This window comes from Scatophagus argus, chromosome 19, assembly GCF_020382885.2.
Source record: "Scatophagus argus isolate fScaArg1 chromosome 19, fScaArg1.pri, whole genome shotgun sequence".
NCBI lineage: Eukaryota > Metazoa > Chordata > Actinopteri > Scatophagidae > Scatophagus > Scatophagus argus.
In genome coordinates, this window is record NC_058511.1 from 12,481,614 (window position 1) to 12,501,354 (window position 19,741).

The 19,741-nt window shown below is 40.1% G+C and overlaps 1 protein-coding gene and 1 long non-coding RNA gene across 12 annotated transcripts in view; one reads left to right on the forward strand and one right to left on the reverse strand.

The window, feature by feature from the left end:
* Positions 1 to 5,828, forward strand: part of epb41l2 (erythrocyte membrane protein band 4.1 like 2) — a 46,130-nt gene extending 40,302 nt beyond the window's left edge. For all 11 annotated transcript variants that reach the window (XM_046373146.1, XM_046373145.1, XM_046373155.1 and 8 more), the window contains 5 exons: positions 87 to 215; positions 433 to 531; positions 764 to 844; positions 2,287 to 2,401; positions 2,749 to 5,828. In XM_046373146.1, the coding sequence (XP_046229102.1) occupies positions 87 to 215; positions 433 to 531; positions 764 to 844; positions 2,287 to 2,391 (414 nt within the window). In that variant the 3' untranslated portion in view covers positions 2,392 to 2,401; positions 2,749 to 5,828. The remainder of the gene's footprint in view (positions 1 to 86; positions 216 to 432; positions 532 to 763; positions 845 to 2,286; positions 2,402 to 2,748) is intronic.
* Positions 5,829 to 6,813: 985 nt separating this feature from the next.
* LOC124050524 lies at positions 6,814 to 11,295 on the reverse strand. Its single transcript, XR_006841648.1, has 3 exons — positions 10,792 to 11,295; positions 8,796 to 8,977; positions 6,814 to 6,951 (listed from the first exon to the last, which is right to left on the reverse strand). It is a non-coding gene; the product is annotated as an uncharacterized LOC124050524 (long non-coding RNA).
* Between the last annotated feature and the right edge of the window lie 8,446 nt (positions 11,296 to 19,741).

Here is a 19,741-nt window from a genome sequence, read left to right on the forward strand (position 1 = left end):
TTCTTTATGTCTCCCCTAACTGTCTCAGTTTTAATGTGTCATCCCTCTTTCCTCCCCCCTCACTTCTCTCTCTCCTCCCTCCCCAGCCACCTGTGGTAAAGACAGAAATGGTGACTATATCAGACACGTTTGCAGCCCAGAAAACTGAGATAGCTACAAAAGAAGTGCCCATCGTACATACGGAAACCAAGACCATCACTTACGAAGCTGCACAGGTGCACACTTAAGAAACACAGGGAGCCTCTGTTTATCTTGTCTTCACGTGTGTCAGCATTCGTGTTGTACTTGTGTCCTACTTATCCTTCTTCCTCAGGGGAAACCATGTTTTTAGAAGAACTATGTTGTGACAAACGAGTTTATTTATAGCATCAAACGCCCAGATATTCTCGTCGTAATGTACAGCTAATGTCTCTTTGTCTCTTCTGCCATCAGTTGGATGGTAATGGTGATGGCGAGCCTGGAGTGTTGATGACTGCTCAGACAATCACCTCTGAATCTCTGTGTACAACCACAACCACACATATTACCAAGGTACAGATGCCCACACAGACAAACACACACAGACATACACACACATCTTCTTTGTACATTGATGTATGAAGTATGTGCAAAAAGAAATATATTTGAAATTACATTTCCATTGCAACTACTGCAGTATTTGCACTTTGTACCAGCACGCGGGTGGGCCCAGCTTGTAATAATGATAATTGTAATAATTGCAATAGTAAGTGTCAACGTATTGTTGTTGTACATTTCGTTACAGACGTTAAAGGGCGGCCTGTCGGAGACGAGGATTGAGAAACGTATTGTCATTACTGGTGACTGTGACATCGACCACGACGAGGTCAGTTCTCCAGAGCTTCTCCCTTTGCCTGATGCTGTGTCTCAGCAGCTTGTCTGATGGGTTGTTTTGTTCTGGGATGTATGAAAGACTCTCCAAATATCATTTTGCAGATATGTAATCCAGTTGCACAGGTCAAAATCTGAACAATATGGTTCCTGACATGATGAAAATCTTCAGCCCCAGCTTGCCATAATGTAGCTTTTTTTCTGGTTGCTTAGACTTTAGGGAACAGTTGAACATCTGGTGACATGTCTATCATGTTGCTCACAGTCTGATTGTACCATTTCATTTAGTAATCACGCATTACAGGTGACCACTTGTCATTAGTCCCACTTCATATTCCTAAAAATCTGCTACATCTGTCTTTTATTCACATATACGTCTAGAAAAGGGTGTCTTAACCTTTTTCATTTTTTGCCACGCTGTATCTGATTGTTTTGCTTGATTTGGTCGGTTAAATTTTCTGTCTTGGTCTTTGATTGTCGATTTTAGAAAATCAAATATGTATTTTTTGGCATGACGTACTAAATCTAGACTAAGATTTGAAGCAGTCCAAATGTATTTGGACACTGACATTTTCTTTGTTTTTGACATTTGTTTCTTTGTTTATTTTTCTATGTTTATATTGTACACAAGCATGTTGGATTTTAAATGAAAACATAACCGTGAGTGCAGATTAAATGCAGATTTGAAGCATCTTTACATCCTAATGAATTTCCCTAACACTGGTGGGCTATTGGTCCCCCGAGTTTAGGCGACCAAAGGTAACTAGATCCTTATATCAGTTCTGTTTTGCAACCATCATCTCTTGTGCATTGTCCTAAAAGTATGAGAGTTACACATCTCCTATAATCTTTACGTGATGATAAACCCTGACCTGTAAGTGTAAATTTGTTTGAAGACCTGATGAAAAAAGTTTAAAGACATATTTCAAAGTGAAGGGTGATTCATGTTTTTTTCTCAAATGGGAATCTCTCTGCTGATACTTTCTAATTGATGGCCACTGAGTAGATGGTGGCTTTGAGCAGTAAAAGTGAAGAGTGCACATAGTGCCTTCATAATATTGAATACTGAACAAAGAAAATAGTTCGTTTTGCACAGGTCTTGGTCTTTATGCATGATTCCATGTCCCTTGGTTTGTTTAAGTTGCCTGTCTTGTTTGATTCGCTGGATTTACACAAGAACAACAGATCTGTAACATCAAGTGGGAATGTTTTCCCACTTGATGTGTCTGCTATTACTTCATCCACTTTACTGGATATCCCCCACTCAACCCAAAGAAGTGAAATAGCACATTGATCGTAAATCCAGCATGCTTGTCATTCTTTGCACTTGTCATTTAATTTTTCATTTAATTACACCTTCCCCTCCCTCCTCTCCTTCCTCCACATTCCCCCACTGCCTGCTGTGCTCGGTGCTGTGACTGTGTGGTCGCACTGCAGGCATTAGCTCAGGCCATTAAGGAGGCCAAAGAGCAACATCCTGACATGTCTGTTACCAGAGTGGTGGTTCATAAAGAAACTGAACTGGCTGAGGAGGAGGATTGACTGAACTCAGGTAATAAAAATAGTAGTAAGGAATTATTATTGTTATTATTATTATTACTGTTCATGTGAAATGACTTTATCAGCAGTGGGAGTGCATAGAGTGGTTTACGTACTGAAGAGAAAAGCTGATAGTGTGATGAAATAAAAACTCACACAAGTGAAGCTGCTAAACCATCAGCTATCATCACACATGCGAAGGTAAAGGAAGAGATATTGAATTTAGGAAGGCATGTAGTGACTAATGGAGCTCTGTGTGTGTGGGGGTGGAGGGGGGCACAAAGGAAGTATTATGAGTAGGAAGGTAACGTGGACTGCCAATCATCACACCACTCAGGTTGATTACCTGTATTTCTCCAGAGCTGAAGGGCCCATCATGACTGTTTTCTCTGTTGACGTTGACCGACCTCCATCACCCTACGACAACCAACCTTGACTGACTGAAGAGGAAGAAGAGCTGAAGAAACAGCAGGAGAAGAGGTAGACAAATGAAGAGAAGTGGCCAGTCTCTTCCCAGTCGACCTCTCTCACGTGTCCGTGGCATCGAAATCCCTCACTTCAAAACCAAGAAAAAAGAAAAATAATATCCTCCCTCTTTCTGAGGGAATAAAAAAGAACCACTTTGTTAGCTTAACATTTGTAGCTTGTTTTTATTTTTTAATAGTGCTCTTTTTTTTTTCTTTAACTGCTTGTTTTACACAAAGAAGGTAGCGTGTCTGTCATGTATTGCAAAAATAAAAACTGTAAGGGTGCACTGATAACCAATCCTGATGAGGTACCAGTGACCTTAAATAACCCTCAAATGTCAAAGCAAATTCTGCTCTTTTCATACATTAAAAAGATGCTGGTGATCTCAGACAGAGAAAGCTTTTATCTATCATTTTCGAAAAATAAGAAAAAGATTAATTTTACATCAAGTTTTATACTTGGATTCAGTAGTGGAAAAGAGCTATTAGTGCATTCCTGAAAGTAAAAAAAGTCATTTGTTAATTTACAGCTCCCTCCTTGACTTCATTATTGTGTAAATGGAAAGTATAATGACATAACATGGCAATTCAGTAAGAAGCTGGCCTGCAGGAAACAGGGAGACACAACTTTGTCAATTATTGTCAAAGTGTAGCAATCAGGTCTCATTGATTAAAGCACATCCACAGTCAGGTGTATGGGAGAATCAGTCATGTCACAATTTATTACTAATGATTGCCAAAAACAGGGAGCTGTAACTTAAAATACTGCAGTCTGTCTTTTTCTCTCTCTCTGTAAGAGTAGTTCATATTCATCCACGATCCTTGTGTGTTTGACTAGCGGCGGAGTGAGTTCATGCTCAGTTCAATTCGCATTTCACTCTCAGTAGAGAAGACATTTGCATTACTAATGGTGAGGTAATCTTAATTTTGTCGGTGGGTTTGACATTCCTTAAACTTGGCAAGCCAAATGTTGCAGGTGGAATTATTTTTTTTTTTTTGTGATATATTTGTAAGTTTCGCTGTATTCAAAATTTTTACTGAACGGAAATGAAGTTGAACTCAAAGTGAACTGACTTTAAAGCTGGTTTATATGACTTTCTGTACAGTATAAATGAAGCTTATTAGATGGGAGCAGTAAAGCAGCTTTTCATCAGCTAAACGCTCTCCCTGGGCCCGCCCAACACTAGCCATTCCTATTGGGCCACAGGGAAGCAAGGGAGCAGACTTTTTGATTGGGAGAGAGGACCAGTAAACTGAGAGGTATTTGGGAGATAGGGGTGTCACTGTAACAACTTGGCAATGAATAAGAAATGTGTACACTGATTAATGTTGGCCTTACTCTACAGCAAGGGCAAGTTCTAGTCATGGTGAAGCTCATCTTAGGACAGTGCTATTCAAAACAACAACTCATCCACAACCAGAACAGGTACCAAAGTGTGGGCATACAGTCAGAGCAACTTGAAACCTGAAAAACTGAATTTCTACCAGTTTGCTAACTCTACATCAGAGCTTGTTTATTGTCATAGTTCAGTGCTTAATTTCACTCCCAGCTTCAGTTACCATTACCGTTCTAGATAATACCGACACAACCCAAGACCTGGGATTAAATTCAGCAAGTCTTCACACATTTTTATCTTGCAAGAGTATCTTGAGCGAGTCTAGATAGAAGGCTACCACGCTGATTGGTGTGAGAGTGTGTAGATAACAGATTTTTCTGCTCATGCAGTACGTCTAGGTAAGATCATCTCTGACCTGACACTGGCTGTGTTGTAACTGTTTCACCAAAACCAAAATACTCTTCAGCATTAAGGTGATTTTGTTTTATTTTTTGTTTTCACATTTGTATTCTACCACGCAAAAAACCCATGACACTCTGAATCCGACAGTACACTACAGACCAACATGGAAACAGTTACAATGTAACAGTAAAATGCAGCTTAAAGGGAGGTGTATCAGAGGGTTTGAAGTGCTCTTGAAACCCCCAAATGATGTGATGCTTTATTCATGTTTCTGTGTTCTTTTACCCAAATGTTCAGCATAACTCCAGAGAAATGTGACACTGTGTAAATACTGGCAGCGTTAAATGGGTTAGAACAAGGTGCTTGGTCTAATACATTTCATTTAATGCATGACACTGAAAAACAAAAACATGTTTTTCTGGAAATTTAACTGATTGTAAGCAAAGAGGTGCCACAGATGATATAAAAAACATTCCACCTGTACCTGCCTAGATTTGTCTGAACGCTCCAGACTGACTGCAATCACCCTCATCCGTTTCTTTTTTATTTTTTTTTTAACAAAGTAATATTGTCTCACCTTCGCCACATTTGAAATGGTACGTACCTCTTAATTTAACCCCAGTGTAAGGCTTTGTTTCTGGACTGAGGCACAGCCAGACAACAGAGCGGTAGTGACTGTCTGGGCTTTATTGGAAAACACTGGTGTGACCTCTGCTATGCATTTAAATGACATTCCAGATGAGGGGGAAGCTTTAACCTCTAACCCTCTTTCAAAGAGATAAAACAGCAGAAAAGCATTGAAATAAAACAAACAAACAAACCGTGCAACACACTAGGCAGCTTTGGAAGCTTTCGCTGTTTGAAAAAAAGAAAAAAAAAACTTTTAAAAAGCAACAGTTATATCACAACAGCTATATTTGTAGATTTTCTCATCAATTGTTGTCTTTTCCCTGTGATCTAGTTGTTGAAAGGTGGGATTTATTGTGTGCGCTCTTGAATATTTTTAATATTGTGACAGTGTTTTTGACATTGAAGGAACATCACTGCAAATCAAATTTTCTGCCACCTTTTTTGTGTGTGTGTGTGTATTTTTAGTCCCAGGTTTAACCTCTTTTCCCCAGGGGATCTGGGCTCTGTTTTAACCAATCGCAGGAGCTTTGGGTGCTGTGAGGTCTGGTTTTCCAAAATGTCTTGTCAAGTTTAATTGAGTTTACTCAAACTTAAAATTTAAAAAGAAAAAAAGAAAAAAAACAGTATACAAAGAGTTCAGCTGAGCTGTTGAAAGTTTTCTCTGGTTACCTTCATGACAACTCCATAATGTCACTCCAAACAACTGATGCTGATTCAGTGCCAGCTGATTTTAAAACTGTCAGGGATCTGAACATGGTAACATAATGTGGGGGGTGATGTTGCAAAGAAAACCAACAGCACACTGCCATTAGACTAGGTCTAATCCACACAATGACATCTCTTTCTGATGAGGGAGACAAATTAGAATTGGACTATGTCCTTTACAGTTATATCTCAGGCTTTGTACACCAGTTTGGACACATTTTTAATTAATACCAGCACAGTTTTGTATTTTAACTACTTAAAAAAATCACTTTCAAAAATATTTTGCAAAGAAACACATTTTGGGAAACCCAACCACAGCCGCTTCATCGCTCCCAGTTAGCCAACCAATGATCACTGGTAGGGTTATTCTATCTAGCAGCTTAACTGTCTTGTGTCTCCCCACACACAGCCACTCCTCCCCTGTGTAACACTGTTTAAATAAAGATTGTTATACTCTGAAATCTGTCGGCCATTATCATTTCTTCATTCATGCAGTTATTGGTTAAAATTCTTCTATGTACACAAAACTTCTTCAGTCTCTTGCACTTGATAGTTAGGGTGTCTAATATGAAATGCAAGTGAACAATTACAACTGTTGCGAATTTCTTGGTGACATGCTTCGACAAAAGATGTCTTTAGATGTCAGAGTCTCTTTGGAGAAAGTGATAACGTCCAGATTCCCCTTAGTGATTTAAAGACATACATCAGACAAGTAATTTTCACAGACTTTCTTTACAGTATTCAGCATTCATTTTTATAAGGCACTTTGATTTTGCTTGAGATAGCCTACATCCCTCCCAGGCGCTGCTGGTGTTTACATCAGTCTGTGGATATGTTGACTGTTCAGAACAGTAAGGAAAATGTTGATTTCAACAGGTGTGCAGCAAGTGACTTTCCTGTCTGCTCATCTGATCAGGTGTGTGAGTGCTACCCAACGCTCCTTCTCCTCAGCTGTGTATTTCTGCGTATGTGCCTGTAGATGGCGCTTCTGTCTTGTGGAAACCCTGAGAGATCAGCTTCAGCTGTGGAAGAAAGGTTGTTCAGCAAGTCAGGATTGGTGACACGGGCAACACGGAAGTATTAACCACCTTATACAGTTTGTTTCAGCTGTTTTCCCATATTGCACTTTTACCAGTTAAAACTTTTGAAGTCGCTAGTGAGCAACAGTTTAGCCAGTAACTGTCAGTTTATAGGCAATCAGCTTTAATGTCTGCAAAGCTTTTTATTATGATTTACTTTCAACGGAAAAACCTGGTTTGCTAAAATATGCCATTTACGCATGCGCACTGAGAGCCACGATGCGACACCCTGCTACCGCTTTGGCGGTGGTTACAGGTGTTTCAGGTAATAAAATGCATGTTTTTTCAAATGCTCTACTGCATGATTGGGCAAAAATTCCCACAGAAAAGTCTTGTTGAAAGCCTTCTCAGAAGAGTGGAAGCTGTTAAAGCTGCAAACGGGGAACCAACTCCATATTAATGTCTATGTACTCAGGATGCGATGTCAATAAACATCAATATTGATGTCCCAATACTTTTGTCAGTATAGTGGATATTGTAGTGTATATTACATCTAGCAGTCATCTACTTTGCTAACAGGTTACCTTAATGTTGAGCCAGCTCATTAAATGCTAAACATTGTTGAACAAAGTAATTTATTGTCAGCTTCTTGCCCACTGTTTTTAGCTTTCTTCACTTTCTGTTGTTGGAAATAGGTATGTTTTATCAGAAACTTGACAGAATGGCCTATTATGTTTTACAAGCTGTTGCTTGTCCGCTGTGGTTTGGTGAAAGCTGGATGTCTGAACCGGGCGAAGGCAGCAAGAAGGACCCCAACATGACTGAGTGAGTTTATATTTAAGGTGCAGCACTGTGGTGGTTAACACATCTGTTACAGGTGATTAAATCTGTCTGAAGGTGACCTGTTAGTGGATCTATTCATGGTTGGTTTGGGGCTTTTTGTGAGATTTGATGATACTAAATAAAAATCATTTAAGATTTTTAAATTTCTAGATTTAATTGTTATTTTAATTGCTAACTTGTAGACACCACCGTGCACACACCTTTTGTGTATGACATTGGCTGCACGTAACAGACATCAGGCCAGTGTGTGAAATGAAATTTATAAAGCTGATCTTCACTTTCATATGTCCAGTAAGAGTGGGAGCAGATGGTGACATGATCTTTGCTGGATGTGCGTGTCTGACTGAGTGTGTTTCTATGTCAAAGCAAAGCACAAAAAGATCAGGTTCACCTGGTGAAAGAGTAGCCATTTATCCACGGTTTCATGCTTTGAAGACACTAATTTCTGTCATTATCCTCTCTTAACACTCATTGTATCTCTCACACATTCACATGACTAATCGTCTCATTATCTTCACAGTCAAATTTTGTTCCATCCTAAAAATGTCACATTGCCAAGCTCCCCCCACCCCCCACCCCCCACAGTGATTTCCATTATTTAGAGACCACCTTAGCTTCAGGGCTCCTGCACATTATTCTACCTGTTAGCCGAACGAGCTGTCAGGTATTGTTCAATAGAAAAGGTGAATTTGAGACTTCGACAAGGCGCTGCTGGGCGTCTGCGTGTTAGCAAGAAACAGTGGTGAACTTCTGCTGCGATGTTTTATTTAGCTGTGTAAGTTTTCATGACTATTTTGACATCTTCAGAATGTTGTGGTGCGTTAACCGTAATAGTTGTAACATGTAGCGAAATCTAGCCCTCCTTTTGATGTATGTTTTTATGCAGAAATCCTTAAACTGTGATGATGAGTGTAGGTTTTTGTAGCATGTGTGGCACTGAAGAAAGGCATCTTCCCACAGTAAGACATCTGGGCTGGATATGAAAAAGTTAATAACGTGCCTACCCTCTCTGAGTTTCCAGCTGAGGTAGATGATCAGCTGCAGCAGCAGCAGACAGACAGACAGGAACAGCAGCAGGCCGAACAGCCAGAGAGTAAGAGAGCTGCCTGTCTCTCTGTCCATCTGGGCGATTGTCTGTCGAAGCAGCAGGACTACATCGGCCCAGGGGCCACTCAGCACCTCCATTCTGCATGGGAGGAAGTGAATGATGAAGGGAGGAAGGCAGAATTAAAGTGTTAACACGGCATAATCAGGTACATTTAAACATTAATTTAATAATATGAAATTCAAAAGACTGCCAGGCACCAAGAATAAAACTATGCTAACAATGTATGAAAAGCAAAAAAAAAAAAAAAAAAAAGATGCAATGTATTTTAATTGCCTTCAAATGATTATATTTCAAAGTGAAGGTCCTATGTTGAGGCACTGAAAAGGTTAACAAGGTGGGAATAAATAAAGTTACTTTACTACAGTAAACTTTAATTAAAGGTATTTGTGATAATATACTATAGCAAGAGGTCACAAAGTAAAACGAAAGCAAACAATTTTGAGGGTAGATTTAATTCACTAGAACAATTAAAGTATTGTAATGATTGTCAAATAAGGAGAACAGACAATAACAGACACAGGGTGAAAACCTGAAAGATTTTCCGTTCAAAGTGAGACAGGACAAATAATGCGCTAGTTTCACGTTATCGTACAATGACGTGAAGAAAAATGTAGCCGCCATCTTTGTTATTTTTATCAGAACTGTAATGAATCATTTGTGTGCAATCCAGGTTTTTAAAGTCTTTTAAAATCAGTGCAATCATTTCAACTTGCAATTAAATATAGATATGTGCAAACTGGAAAAGGTTTGAGGTATGAGCCCAGTGGGAAAAAAGGCTTTAAGTTAAAGTTGATACCAGACAAGCAGAGCAGAGGAAAAGTGACAGCAAATGCAGGCGTTCACGGGACACTTTTTGCAGTAAATTGTCAGCTTGGCAGTAAATCTACAGTACAGGTTACAGCGCGTCAGCTAATAAACGCTGCAGTTTCTCAAGACCATGAAAAGTCTTGTTTGTTGTTTCTCAAACTGCTGGAAAAGTGAACGTGGTTATACCCAAATTAAGAATCGACTTCATCCCTGGAGGAAAACAAAAACAAAATCTCCCCTGTGCTTACCAACGACGGTCTGGAAGCTGAGCAGGAAAGACTGTGCACAGCATGCGGGGATTGTTAAAAATGAAGCCCATTAAATTTTATTTTGAGCCAAAAAGAGACGAATCAACACAGTGCATCTTCCTCACACACACTCTTGTGTATGTGAGGCAGATGCACTGTGTGTGTATGAGGAACAGTTAACCTGTTTTTATTTTATGCAATCAGACACTCGCTGTTCCTGCTTTGAGTTTCATCTGCTTTCTATGGGTGGGCCTGCATGTAAATTGTTCACTGACTGAGAACAGATTAATTGTAATAATATGATTTTTTTTCTAACTTTGAATACACACGTCTATGTGCAGTAGATAAATGCGTATGTAATAAGTTTTGTCAATAAACCGTGTGGTATTTGAACCTTTTGAGCTGTGCTCCAAGGCTTTTCATTAACGAGCACATGAGTCAAGTCATTTTAAATAATACATTTTCACTTTTATTTTGGACTCGTACTGCATGCAGTTTAGTCCAGTGAATCAGCCTGATGCTACTGTGTGTATTTCCTTATATGAAACATGTTGTGGCACTGATGTTGAGTAATAAAAGGTCATAATGTCAGTGGTAAAGTCACATGTGTCATTTTCTTAATGTTTGAATGGCAGCAAGCATTGAAGTGCAGTCAGCCCATCTCTGTCAGCGCCTGCCATTTGCAAGGGTGAGCCTTCATACACACAGAAGCAACATCTGCTGACCTGGTACAAAGACCAGCAGCTAAAGTTACTACCACCCCACACAGGAAACACAGTTTTGATTTATTAAAGGCTCTGCAGTTATTAGATAGTATATGTCAAAAGATACACTCACAGTTTTCAGGTTCCCCACAAAAGATGCCTCGAATAGTTGTAGGTGGAAATGACTTGCAGGTGGCTCCCAAATATTATGAGTAAGTTAATACACACTCATCCTGACAGTTCTCCTTAATGATGTGTCTGCAGACGCCGAGATCTGAGTGGAGGTCAAAGATGAAGTTTTGAGCGACGGCAGTCACATCACATATGGAGACTTCACTGTGTCACATCAGGTTTCACTGCAGAGCTTAGTGAGATAATCCACAGAATAGATCCACAGGATGGTCCAGATGTAGAAGTTCTCACCTTTCTTAATGTCCTCTTTGTCTGCTTTTTTTTATGTCTGTCTTTCTCTTTTATCTGTCCCTTTAGGCTTCTCCTCTCCCCGTCTCTCTCTGATCGGTAGAAATTTCACCTCTGTTGTTGTTGACGATGTGAACTTTGTTCTGGTCCAACAGTTGAACCTTGTGATTACTAAGAAGATTAACTATACTCACCAGACCTCTCTGTGTGTGTGTGTGTGTGTGTGTGTGTGTGTGTGTGTGTGTGTGTGAGATACAGTACAGTATGAAGTGTGGTGTTGGAGGTTTGGTGAGGGGGGTTTCACTGTCAGGTTTCACTGTTCTCACAACATGAGAATGTGGGGAAAATAAAATGTGTATGTGTGTGTTGGGGCTAGTGAAGTAATTCTGTGATCTTTGAACCTTGGACCTTTGTGCTCACACCACTCACTCACTCTCTCTCTCTCTCTCTCTCTCTCTCTCTCTCACACACACACACACACTTTTCTCCGCTGCCCTGCTCTGACTGGAAGAAGGTTTCTAATGTGTCTTATCTCCCTCCCTCCCTTCGTCTGTCTGTTCTCTCCCTGTGCATCTGTCTTTTGTCTTTTTATCTTTGCTAACAGACACTGATACCTTTTTGAATGGTGGCAGTATTGATTACTTTAAAATGGAACTGATGGCATCAACCTTGACAACAAAATGAGGACAGACAAAAGTCAACAACGAGTAAGGCTTAAGTCCAGACTGTATTGTAACGCTCCCTGTTGATTTGCAGATGACTTTCAAGGTGGATGACAATATTGTTAAGATTCATTTTACACACCGGCACCATATTAAAGCTGCAGTAACTGATGTTTATTGGACACTTGAGGGCAGTCTAAACATTATGCAAACGCAGCACTGACATGCTGCATTTACTGAGTTTTATGTTGATACAATGAATTTGCTAGCCTAGTAGCCTCTCCAGTATTTGCTCTGCTTTTAGCTCTGTTTAGGTCTCCACCAACTCGTAAAGACAACATGTGACATTGACCTGTTAAATGCACCAGCAAGTTGTTAACTTTGTCTGTCTGCTGCTTTTTTAACTGAAAATAGCTTCCCGTTGCAGCCAAAACCACACAATGAAAGACCATAATACTGTGTTCACAACATGCTTATTCTCTGCAGTTTGTTACTATGAACCTCGCATTTCACATTAGTCAGCTGAGCCATCTTTAAGTTAACTACACTGATTAGTGCATCTTTAACCTGTTAAAGCTGCAGAAGTTGTGCTTTGTTTTAAAGCCTTTACAAAGTTAATGAAATGTTTCTTGTGTTGCATGATGTTTGAATTGCACTCTTCATTTTTGTTTGCATGCATTAACCTTTTTGAAAACCGCCTCAGTGTTGAGATCAAAAAGCCTCCAGATGCTGACACACTGCTGGTTAAACCAGATGTTGTCACCTGCAGTTACATGTTAACAATCTAACAGTCTGGCATTTAAAAAAAAGCAGACTGTGTTTACTTTTAAAGTCCGCGGGAACATCAGGACACTGTTGTTTTATGCAGCAAACACGTCTTTGTTGAAGCAGCGCGTGTCAGTGCCCTCGGTGCAGTTTGACACTCACTCAGTGTCAGTACTCACAACGCGTGGAGACTCATTTAAGCACACCAGTGTCTCATGGGAGAGAAGCTTCAGGCGAAAAAAATCACCAGCGTAATTTGCCTCTGGCACAGTGAGAAGTGCTGGCTAATTGAGTGATGCTGTCATCAGCGTCAATAAAATTGATTGGCTTTGTTGTTTCCGTGATTGATCAGGAGATAATGGACTTATTTTTGGAGAAGAAATGTGTGTGTGTGTGTGTGTGTGTGTGTGTTTTGATCTTTCTATGTGTTTATGTGCCTGAGTGTGTGTTGTCTGATTGACTGGGGAACAAAGGGGTCATCCGCTTGTGTGTGTGTTTGCGCGAGTGTGTGCGTGTGTCCGCTCTTTTACTGATCAGTTTGTGGAAGATTGTGAGAGGAAAAAAGGAGTCTTTGATGCAGTTTTAACAGAAATCTTTCTTTGTTTTTTTTATCCATTGGTTTGGTTTGATAATTTTGAATTTATTTAGTTTAGTTTATATTCCAAAATGTTCAAGATCAAAAGAGTGAGAGAGCATTAGATGGAGAGAAACACACAAAAGAGATAAACTGTGCTACTGTTTATTATTTATTATACATGACTTATGAAACATTGAAGTGACTTCTGTGGAAGAAGGACAGAAGTGAAACTCTGGTTTAAAATCTCCTCTGAGAAATTCACTCTGGCTAAATGTTTTCCTCATATCCGATTAGACGGCTGCCCCGATTCCCAGGGTGAATTCTTGGTAATTTTGCCAGCTTCTTCCAGTCCAGCCTCAGCAACACAAATGGAAACCAAAAAAAAAAAAAAAGGATTTTTTGGGGGGTTGTTATTTGCAGCAGTGTTTCTGTCAGTCTAACAAGCATCTCCATCAGTTTGCTTTCTCTGTCATTATCTCATTACCTCAGGTGTACTGTTGCTGCCAAAGCACTTATGAATGTTGGTAAGAATTACAGAAAGTGGCCTCAAAACACAGAACAGTGTATCTATGCTTGTATCAATTATTTATTGCTAAATTTTAGTGCAGCAAAACAAATTATTAGGAGCAGACAGGAAGCTGTTGTACGAGATCTGTGTCTGTGAAGCATCAGGGTGTTTGGACGCCGATGGAGACGTGGGTAGTCTGGAGAGAGAGCGTATCCTCAGGGTTAATCTCAACACGTTTGGTTTTTTTCTCTGCCTCCTACATTTTTCTTGAGTTGCTTATGTTTTTGTCGCAAACACTCAGAATCAGAAATTGTCCCTCATCTTTCTGTCTGTCTGCTGCTATGTTTAAGAGGCAGCATTTATTTTGATAGACATAGTTGTGTGTGTGTGTGTGTGTGTGTGTGTGTGTGTGTGTGTGTGTGTGTGGTTGGGGAGGGGGGTCTGATGTGTGGGTGGGTGCTTGTCTGTGTGTGTCGTCAGTACTGTGGGAACGGATCCCGTGTTTCATTGATTGCACAGTGAGATGAAACTCAACTCTACGCTCTCATGTCTCAGCTCTTCTCATGGCACCAAGGCTGTCTTATTTGTGGGAAACAAATGAAATCAATTTATCTAACAAGTAAAAAAAGAAATTTCTTTGTTGTAAATACATATCTAATGTAGGATGGGATAATTCACAATCCTTTCTGACCTGGGTTATTTTAGATGCTTGTTTGCATGTTTGAAAATGCTTTTGATTACTGAAATGTATTGTCTAATCATGCGAGAAACATCACATTTCTGTCTCCTACAGGACTTTAAACACTGTTATTTTCTGCCTTCAAAATTTCTACTTTATTACACGGGGAAATGTACAAACATTCCTAAACCAGACTTTCGTTCCATCAGAGCAATTCCCATATTGATTGATCGTCTGTATCTGTCCCCGATGAAGACTCAAAATATTGTACTTGTCCTGATGCAACGAAGTGGAGAGAGGGAGCAGATAACAGTATCACGGGTCCTTTGGGAGCCAGAAATCACAGTTACAGATTTTTTGTACTCAGCACATGGACAAGAAAGATGTGCATGTGTGTTTCCTTTTCTTTAGAAATGTTAGATTTGAGACTCCAGCTGCCGGTTATGAATATTCACTTACAGAGGGCGACAAGCCACACAATACCAGCTGTAGATTATAATACCTTTCTCTATGGCAGCCCATTATTAAAAGCTCTGGGCAGACACTTTTCTCATTACTTTATCTTGTAATTAGCACTCAGAGAGCAGGATGCTTTTGGATGATCTACGACACATTTGCACAAAAAGCAGATTGATGAAGCACATACATTAAAGAGAGCACAAGTGAAGACATGTGTTGTAGTGCATAGTGCATTTATACTGAGTAGGAGCAGACATTGTATTTATTAACTGTGAATATGACGTTGGAAACTGGAGGGATAAAACGAGAAATCAAAAGGCAAGGGTTTTGTAAGAAATAGAAACCCCCACATCCTGAGATGACAGGATGGAACAGGTTCTTTCACAGTAGAACAAAATGTTCAGATATTATTATTCCTAATCAACATTCAACATTGCTCCAACAAGCAGCAGTCAGGCTGTCTGTCGCACTGTGTGTGTGTGTGTGTGTGTGTGTGTGAGGGTGGACCTGGAGCGCATAGAAACTGACTAGAAGAAGAAAAGTTACGTGTTAATTGTCTTGTGTTGTTTTGCACATATTGTTTTGATTGTGTGCCTGTAGCTGTGTGTGTGTTTGTGCCTGTAGCTGTGCGTGTGTGTGTGTGTGCGTGCGTGCCTGTAGCTGTGTGTGTGCAGGCTTCAAGAAACCAGCTCCAACTTTCTTCTCTCCCTCTCTCTCTTGTTTTGCTGCCAGTTGTCATAGCAACCTCTTGGCCTTTTTAGCTTAAGTTACATCGGGGGTTGCCGATGATGCTCATTGCCATAGTTACCGGAGCTTTGTTAATGAGATTTGGTTCCAGCATTATGTAAGATGTGTGACATTTACCTACAATGGCAGACACTCTGCTTGATTCTGCTTTCACTAAGATATTGATGGTATTGATGCACAAACAATGTCACTCCAAGTACCTACAGTACAGCTGCTGTCTGTAAACGCCTCCGGGTTTTAAGGTGGATTTATGCTCTTGAGTCAATCTGTTGTGGTGGTCTCTCTGTAGAAGCCTCCAGTAAAGGAACTGATTTATAGTCTAGAATGGGGTTTACCCCGTTGACTGTTGTTGCATTGCCACTGCAGAATTTCACATTATACGGTATATTCCAAGTAATTATTTTTACACATTATTGTTTTTACATAGCAGATTACTGAGCCATTCTTTAGTGATAAGACAACACATTCTGTGCCAATAGAAATTTGTGAGCCACTCAGAGACATTGAAGGTATTACAGTTATGAAATGTTTTCCAACGAGGAGGTCACATTTTCTGTGCAGTTTGTTGGCTTTGTTGACTGTTTGTCTACAGAGTTACAGGAAAACTGCTGGCCCAATTTTCATGAAACTTATCACGGGCCAGGAAAGGATCCATTACATTCACTTTCACGTAATGTGCATTTTGACATAATTCTAATTCTAAGACTTCAGATTGGTGAAATCACATCTTAGCACTTTTTCACATGCATACATGTGATTGCAGTGTGTAGCCATCAGAATTACAAATCTGTAAAGACAAATCGCTGTTTTTTGGGTTGCAGTCTGTCTTGAAATGTCACTTTTCACAGTATATTGAATACACAGTTTGCTCCTGTCCAGGCTATTTCAGCCTAACTTCTTTAGAGCATAAATAAGGAAAGAGCAGAGACAAGAAGGGCGAATACCAAGATTGAAAAAAGCAAATGGAAAAGAACATCGAAGAGAGTGAGCAGTCAGTCAAAGGCAAGCAGTGAGAGGAGTGACAGAAAGCATAAAATCAGCACACACTTTTCATTAACGGATGTGTTGCTGTTTTTCTCTCTGTGACAGACATCCACATCTTGATGCTTGGAGGTAAAGCTAGCATGAAGGAGAGGGGAAAAGACGAAGTAAGATAACGACAAATTAAATTTAATGGTAATTAGGCTGCACTTGGTGACATAAGAGATTGACAGGTCTGAGGGTGAGGGAGAGAGAAATGGAAAATAGGAAAAGAAAAAAAAAACTATTAGGAGAGTCCTCTCTTGTATATCAGTCTGTCCCTGATTGATCTATTGGTAGTGGGAAAGAAGAATGAGAATGTATGTTCAGAGAAATTAGAGCCGCTGAGAGCGAGACAAAAAACACGAAAGGATGGTGGGTGGAAGTGTGAGACGGAGGGAGAGGAAAAAGTGATGGAAGTGAAGAAAGAGAGAATGGAAAACAGGCAGAAAAATATTTGGCATTTTATCTCCTGTTAATTAAACCTATCACATTGTCACTCAGCGAGATTGAGAGAGGGATTGTCAGGGACAAGGGGTAAAGAGAGAGAGAGAGAGAGAGAGAAGAGGCAGAAACGGTTAGAAATAATTAATTGGTTAATGATGCTGTTCAAAGAGATTGACAGGGACGACACAGATGAGAAATCAGGAAAGACAGGATCAGACAGTGAAAGAGGACATGGAACATGAGTGGTAGGGAGACCTGGTGGGCGGACGTGAGAGAGAGAGAGAGAGACAGATGTAATGAAAGAGACCTGAGGGAATGAGATACGAGGGAAGAGGGTTGAGGCGGGAGAAAGGAAGCACATTTATACTGAAGTAACACTAAAAGGGAAGCAGGACACAGTGAAGAACAAAGGTGAGGACAGGCGGAGAGAGAGAGAGAGAGAGAGAGAGGGAGGGAGAGGGAGAGAGATTATGAAGCGCTGCAGTAGCTAATTCTATTGCTATTGTAACAATTTAGCAACAGGACTGACAGGGTTGTTACATAAGAGTGACCAATAGTATCCTTTATCATGTGTACAGACACTGACAGGCACACAGCATGGGTCCTCATCAGCCTGTGTGTGTGTGTGCGTGTGTGTGTGTGTGTGTGTGTGGAGGCATTTAAACACAATCCGTGCACACTTTCAGCAGGGACTGAGATACAGTTTCATAAAGCAGGTTTCATCCTTTAATCTCCAGTTCCTAGACGCAACTCTGCTGCTGTAATCACTGTGATTAATTGCGGCCGTGGTGGAGATAAACAGTAATAATATTCCACCAGTAAATGTGAAATATTTGAAATGCACAATTTTGCCCTCAGCAGGGATGTGGCTGAGCCGGTGTCTTAACTGGATCATGATGGGCTTATATGAGGAGCGAAAATTTGATAAAAAATGACTGTTGATGACATGATGCAGCACTGACGGCATTTGTCACCCAAGTAGTGTTTACCCACTGTCTGATTTTCTTTTATTGCTAACAGGTGCATTACTCATGTTGCTCCAGGAAAGTCTCCCAGTCTACATGATGGTATAATGGGTTAAATTTTCAACTGGTAATCCAATTTTCAATGGATTTGAGTAGCTACCAGTGGAAAAAAAGAGGTGGCACAACACTTGCTGTGTAGAGAAAAAAAAAGAGTCTGTTGATTAGGGGTGAGCGATATGGACAATAGTTTCTTCATGGTATATGCAATTTTTAATCATGATATTAGTACATAGTACATTTCAATGGAGGAACCATTTATAGATTGGATTACCAGGTGGGATAGTTTATTTCTCAATAATCCAGTGGGTTATATATCTGACCTCATCACACTGATGCAACAATCCTGTAAATCCAGTATTTTCAGAAAGAGATAGAAGATTAAAAAAAAAAAAAAGAATTAAAGGTAACAAAGAAGTAAACAACTGCACTGGGGTTTGTGCTCTTAGCAGTAGACAGCCGCTTTGGCCTGCTCGCCACTTTTATCTGAACTCCTGGGACAAGCCCCAGCTCCTCTTTATGTAAACAGTAGCTTGTCCTACTCCAGGAAATAACAAAGTCAGTTTGCAAGCTAGATACTGTAGATGTTTATCTCCTTAGCTGCAGCATTTTAAAAAACATGCAGACCTGCTAATATTGCCTCAGCCTGGTTAAATGTTATACTCATCACTACTGCATAAAACACACTTGTTACCCTTGACATGTAGGCTACAACACAATTTTATCCCTTTTGCCCCACAATATAATCTCTGGCAGCCTACCAGCTGCTCTCAGTCACGGAGCATTTCTGATATTTCCCTGGCTACCTTTTTTCTTCCTTTTAATAACACAAAACCGTGTACCTGTAAAGGTGATTTGCAGTCAGCCAATATGCCCAGAGAGGATGCAGATAAAGTGCGCCGTTGTTGTGTTCATGACGTCAAAAGAGCCAAACATGTTGTCTCTGGATGTGTTTTGAAATGACTCAGGGAGCTGGGAAACGCTCTGCGAGTCTTAACAAATGTTATTAGAGCTATGGAATATTAATATTTTAGCCTCTCCTACCCTAAGGTGTGCTTAAACTACAGCTTATTAACTTAGTTTTAATTATTGGTTCTCATATTGGTCTATGGGAAGCAGGTAGCTTTTTGGTATCATGTAAAAAACATGTTGACATTAATTTTGCCTGCAAAAAGGGATGAGTATATGTCACTTCAGTTGTTCGGCTAATCGTATTAGCTTTGACTGCTTAAAGGTGAGCCAGGTGTGACAATATAAGGCCTAACCAAGAGCCTACTGTACAAACGCTGTCATCAATTCAGTTTTCATAAATCCATTACAAGGTTTCCAGTGGAGAACATACAGTTACATTGCACTCTGTTATAAAGGGACACCTTGAGGGGAGTAGTTGCAGGAAAACAGAGTGGTGCATGAATGAATGTGTACTATGTCCATTGAGAGCGGAGGCAATGAACTGTACACATGACACTGACTCACACCAGGGAGTTGAATCAACAATGTAACAGCCGTCTTGTACTGCTGCCCAGAGACGAGCAAATGATGAGCTTCAGCAACAATCGGCGTAGTTCGAATATTTTTCTGACTCAAGCACTTTGCCGAGACACCTGCGTCACCAGAAGCTACAGGTTCTTTGAGGAGCTGAAGGAAGGAAAGGAAAAAAAGCTTTTGCTTGGTTTAATGCAATATTCACGAACATTAATTTGTCGCCAGGAGGGAGAGAGCAGAAATGTGAAAGGGGGCCTTGTAATTGAAATCTCTCCTCTTACTTTGAAATTTG